Below are 5,013 nucleotides of genomic sequence, written 5' to 3'. Positions count from 1 at the left end.
CTCCTGGGCTGGCCCTGTCACGCCTTCTCAACAGGCGAAAATCAGTCAGAAAGAAACGCGACATTTATGGTAACCGTCAGCCTTCAGAGAAAGAAAGCAGTTCATTAATTTACTTCGCTCTTGCTTCAAAGTATGATAATGTACGGTACCCCCCGATCAATAGATATGATGTACAGTCGATATCCCCTCGGAACAGCTCGAGGGGAAAGGATATCTGCCCCCACGACGCGAACGCACCACGGGGTTCTCTACTAGAGATCGCGGGCCGGGCCGGGGGCAGCCGCGGCCGTGGGGGGGCAAGGGGAGCCCGGCCCAGAGCTGCGGACGGGGGGAACGGGAGAGGGAGGACGGTGCGGAGGAACCGGAGGAACAATGCTCCCGCGCTCTGCCACCGCTGCGACGGTACAGAAATGAGAACAGATCCAAGCAGCCCCGCTCACACCTCGAAGGGGTGGGAAGGGACGGCCAGGACCAACCAGCCCGAGCGAGGACGGCTCAGGGCCGCCCTTCCCGGGGCTGCGGGGCGAGGGGCGGCGTTCGCTCCGTCGCGGCCTCACGCGGGGCGAACCGCTCCGGCCGCGGGACCGGACCGCGCCTGGCCGAACCGAACCGCGCCGAGTCGAACCGGGTAGAGCCGAGCCGGGCCGGGCCGTGCTCGACGGCGCTGATGACCTCACGCAGTCACGTCGGCGAGCGGCGCGGCGGGGCCGGGGATTGGCTGGCGGCGGCTCAGCGGCACTTCAAAGCCGGCGAGGGAGCTACAATTGTGGTGGAATGGGCGGAACTGAGCATTGTATTGCACACCTCTAAAAAAACACTGCCTCTGATTTATCAATATAAAAAAGATCCTCTGAGAGGAGGGCACTTTTGTGTGATGGCAACTTCACTTCTAGGGGTGAGTCTAAGGATTTTTTCTCTTGCTGGTTTAATTAGTTTCTTTTTATTGTCGATTGGAGGGGGTTAAAATAACCCCTGTCTTGACCGGGGCTATCAGTCTCCTCTATTGAGCCTTTTTTTTTTTTTTTTCCTCCCTTTCTTTTTTTTTTTTTTTTTTTTTTCTTTTTTCTTTCTTTTTTTTTTTTTTAACTTAAGTACAAGTGAGTTTCGGAGAAAAGAAAGAGCGAGAGGGGGAAAAGGGGCAGAGTCACTTTGCAGCGCACAGGAAAAGGTTTAAGGGCATTTGTAGGAACAGCCCCCAGCACCCGGGCTGCGCGCTGTGCCCGCACCACGGCCTTTCTCCGCACATGTTGCTGTTGGAAGGGAAACCCCGGCACCGCCGCTTCTGTAGGGCGCAGTTTCTAATTTGCAACCGAGTGTGGCTTTTTATTTCCCTTTAAAATAACACAGCCCGCCGTGTCCAGCAGGTATGTTCAACTTGTGTATACGTACAGATGTAAAATTTATGTATATATTTAGTTACGGTTGGTACGTGAGGCTCTTTAAGGAAGCCTTTTCAATTTATTTTTAATTATTTATTTGATAAGCCGGCGCTTCACTACTTACGAACCACCCCATCTGCCCCGAGGACCGGGAAGCGCCGGGTCCCGGGGAGGGGAACGGCACGAATGCAGCCGCCGCTGGGCTGGTGGCAGCTTTTAAGCTATATCAAAGCTGCGGCACCAGAAGCAACTTTTCCCTCCCCCTCTCTTTCCCCCGAGCTCCCGGGGCAGGAGGACCGGCAGCAGATCCGCGGGACTCAGGGCCGGGGCGGCGGGCGGGCGGATGGCGGTGGCGGTGCCGCTCGGTGCCTGACGCCGGCGGGACGCCCCCGTCCCCTCTGTGCCCGCAGGAGGAACCGCGGGTTGGCTCCACGCCGCTGGCCATGCTCGCCGCGACCTGCAACAAGATCGGCAGCCCCAGTCCCTCGCCGTCCGCCCTCTCGGACAGCGCGTCCTCCTTCGGCAAAGGCTTCCACCCCTGGAAACGCTCCTCCTCCTCCTCTTCGGCCTCGGCCGGCAGCTGCGGTGCCGTGGGCTCCGGCCTCCCGGGCTTCGGCGTGGCGGGCGCGGCGCGGAACGGCTCCTCGGCGGCAGCGGCGGCGGCGGCGGCGGCGGCGGCCGCACTCGTCTCGGACTCGTTCAGCTGCGGCGGCTCTCCGGGCTCCAGCGCATTCTCGCTGACGTCCAGCGGCGCGGCGGCCGCCAGCTCGCCCTTCGCTAACGACTACTCCGTGTTCCAGGCGCCGGGCAGCGCCGGCGGTGGCGGCGGCGGGGGAGGCGGCGGCGGCGGGGCGGCAGGGCAGGAGTCGGCTCACCAGCCCGTCTTCATCTCCAAGGTGCACGCGTCGGTGGAAGGGCTGCAGGGCATCTACCCGCGGGTGGGCATGGCGCACCCCTACGAGTCGTGGTTCAAGCCCTCTCACCCGGGGCTGGCGGCCGGCGAGGTGGGCTCGGCGGGCGCCTCCAGCTGGTGGGACGTGGGCGCGGGTTGGATCGACGTGCAGAGCCCCAACGGGGCGGCCGCGCTGCCCGGCTCGCTGCACCCCGCGGCCGGCGGACTCCAGTCCTCGCTGCACTCGCCGTTGGGCGGCTACAACTCGGATTACTCGGGCCTCGGGCACTCTGCTTTCGGCGGCGGCGCCTCCTCGCACCTCCTCAGCCCCGCCGGGCAGCACCTCATGGACGGATTTAAGCCGGTGCTGCCCGGCTCCTACCCGGACTCGGCCCCGTCGCCGCTGGCCGGCGCCGGGGGTTCCATGCTGGGCGGCGGCCCCGCCGCGCCGCTCTCCGCATCGCCGCGCTCCTCCGCCCGCCGCTACTCTGGCCGCGCCACCTGCGACTGCCCCAACTGCCAGGAGGCCGAGCGGCTGGGGCCGGCGGGGGCCAGCCTGCGGCGCAAGGGGCTGCACAGCTGCCACATCCCGGGCTGCGGCAAGGTGTACGGCAAGACGTCGCACCTGAAGGCGCACCTGCGCTGGCACACGGGCGAGCGGCCCTTCGTCTGCAACTGGCTGTTCTGCGGCAAGCGCTTCACCCGCTCCGACGAGCTGCAGCGGCACCTGCGGACCCACACGGGCGAGAAGCGCTTCGCCTGCCCCGTCTGCAACAAGCGCTTCATGCGCAGCGACCACCTCAGCAAGCACGTCAAGACCCACAGCGGCCCCGGAGGAGCCGGGGGACCCGGTGGCGGCGGTCCCGGTCCCGGCCCCGGCGGCAAGAAGGGCAGTGACACCGACAGCGAGCACAGCGCGGCCGGCAGCCCGCCCTGCCACTCCCCGGAGCTGCTGCCGCCCCCCGAGCCCGGCCACCGCAACGGCCTCGAGTGACGGTGGCGCCGCGCAGCGCCGCGCAGGGGACGCGGACACGTAAGTACCCGCGCGGCCCCGTGGGGAGCGCGCTCCGGCCCCGCACCGCACCAGTCGGGCGGCGGAGCTCCGCCGGGGGCCGCCTCCCCTGCCCTCTCCGTTCCTTAGGGACTCCCTGTCGGGTCGCACCGTGGGAAAAGCCACGTTTCTCCCGCTGGAAACCGCAGCACTTCCGTCCGGGAGCGGCGTCCCGGGGCCGCGGTTGGGCGCTTCCCGTGGCGGGGGCTCCGCGCCGGGCTGCGAAAGCAGCGCCCGCCGTCGGTTCTCCTTCCCGTCGGGACAGCCCTCGTCTCGGTGATTGCCAAAAGCCCTTCTGCTCGCGGAGACACGGTGCTCTCCCTTCTTTTTTTTTTCCCCCTTTCAGTCGTTTACCTCCCCGCATCCAAACGTTTTTTGTGTTTTCCGGCGCATTTGGATCATTCCCGCTTGAGTGGGAATCGCGAAACCCGCTGGCAATAATTAGGTTTCAAGTCCCCTATTTTTAAACCCCATAAAAATAAACACAGCGTTGGTTGTGAGCGGAGCTGCGGTTCAAATGCCAAAAAGAGAGAGGCTGGGGTGGGGGGGAGGAGAGGAAAGTGGAAATATTTGTAAAATACATCAGAACCTCTAGGTTTGTACCATGGGGAATCATTCTAGATTAGTAACAATGACTCCACCAACGTATCGGTGTGAGGTGCAGTTGTCCAGGAGACGATTTGTATAGTATTTTTCTTGTACATTACTTCCAGTAAATATTTGGAAATATATTGAAGTACACTCGAGCTTTTTTTTTTTTTTTTTTTTTTTTTTAAGTTTTTATTTTATTTTATTTTTCTAAATATTTCTTTTCCTGCCACGAGAAAGCATTACCAGTGCAGCCCTCCTCAGTTTTATTTCTGGACTCATTTCCTGGAGCGTCCATCAAAGCGCATTTCAGGATATAGGTTTTGCTTGAATATTAATTTAGGTAGGCATACAACTGTAATTAAGCAAACAATATTTGATAAATGTTGAATGACATTTAATTTAATGGAGCATGTACTTATTTGCATTTGCTGGCAGTTCAGGTATAGTCACAGTGAGAGTTCTCCTCTAGTTCCTGAAGTGGGTTTGCCACGACCCATGTATTAATAAACTGTCCGAGTGAAACTGAACTAATGTTGGCCTATGTGTATTTCCTGAAAATAATATTGATAAATGTTAATAAACACTCCTGACACCACATTAGCGGTTTGCCCTGCTGCAAACTAATTGTCTCATTGTAATGTTGAAATAATTTGGATATTTCACATTGAAATGGAAAGCCCTTCGCTGGAACATTTTAGATTTGCATTTTAAATGCATGAAATGTAATTGATTTTTATCTGTAATATTTTAAATGGTATTAATAAACTCCAGAGCGAACATTCTATCCCAGGCAGCTCTTTGCTTTCCTTCTTTCTCACTTCACCGTCGTGGGCAGTGTTATGCTCTGAGCCCTATGGCACACACAGTTCTCAGAGTTTCTTCCAAAGGGGAAACTCAAGGAACTGAAAGCCGCTGTAGGCTGTGCCACCACTGGGGCAGCACCAGGAGCGTGCTGGCATTCTGCTTGGCACGCTAGGAGAGGAAGCTAAAGAAAAAGCAGCAACACTACTTTCATCTTTCTTTTCTTTCTTTCTTTTTTTCTTTTTTTTTTTTTTTTTTTTTTTTTAATTTTCAGAATCATTTCTTACATTGAGAAAGGC

The 5,013-nt window shown here is 58.4% G+C and overlaps 1 protein-coding gene across 2 annotated transcripts; it reads left to right on the top strand.

Annotated features, from left to right (window-relative positions):
* The first annotated feature begins 859 nt into the window (after positions 1-859).
* SP8 (Sp8 transcription factor) lies at positions 860-3,418 on the top strand. Of its 2 annotated transcripts, none has more exons than XM_048951466.1 (2): positions 860-895; positions 1,790-3,418. In XM_048951466.1, the coding sequence occupies exons 1-2, from the start codon at positions 875-877 to the stop codon at positions 3,263-3,265; spliced, it is 1,497 nt and encodes a 498-aa protein (XP_048807423.1). In that variant the 5' UTR covers positions 860-874; the 3' UTR covers positions 3,266-3,418. The 2 variants fall into 2 exon arrangements, with proteins under 2 accessions (XP_048807423.1, XP_048807424.1); XM_048951467.1 differs by lacking the exon at positions 860-895 and adding an exon at positions 1,267-1,364.
* Positions 3,419-5,013: the final 1,595 nt, after the last annotated feature.

This window comes from Lagopus muta, chromosome 7 (genome assembly GCF_023343835.1).
Source record: "Lagopus muta isolate bLagMut1 chromosome 7, bLagMut1 primary, whole genome shotgun sequence".
Taxonomy (NCBI): Eukaryota; Metazoa; Chordata; class Aves; order Galliformes; family Phasianidae; genus Lagopus; species Lagopus muta.
Note: the sequence above shows the minus strand (reverse complement) of the source record. Positions and strands in the feature narration are given on the sequence as shown.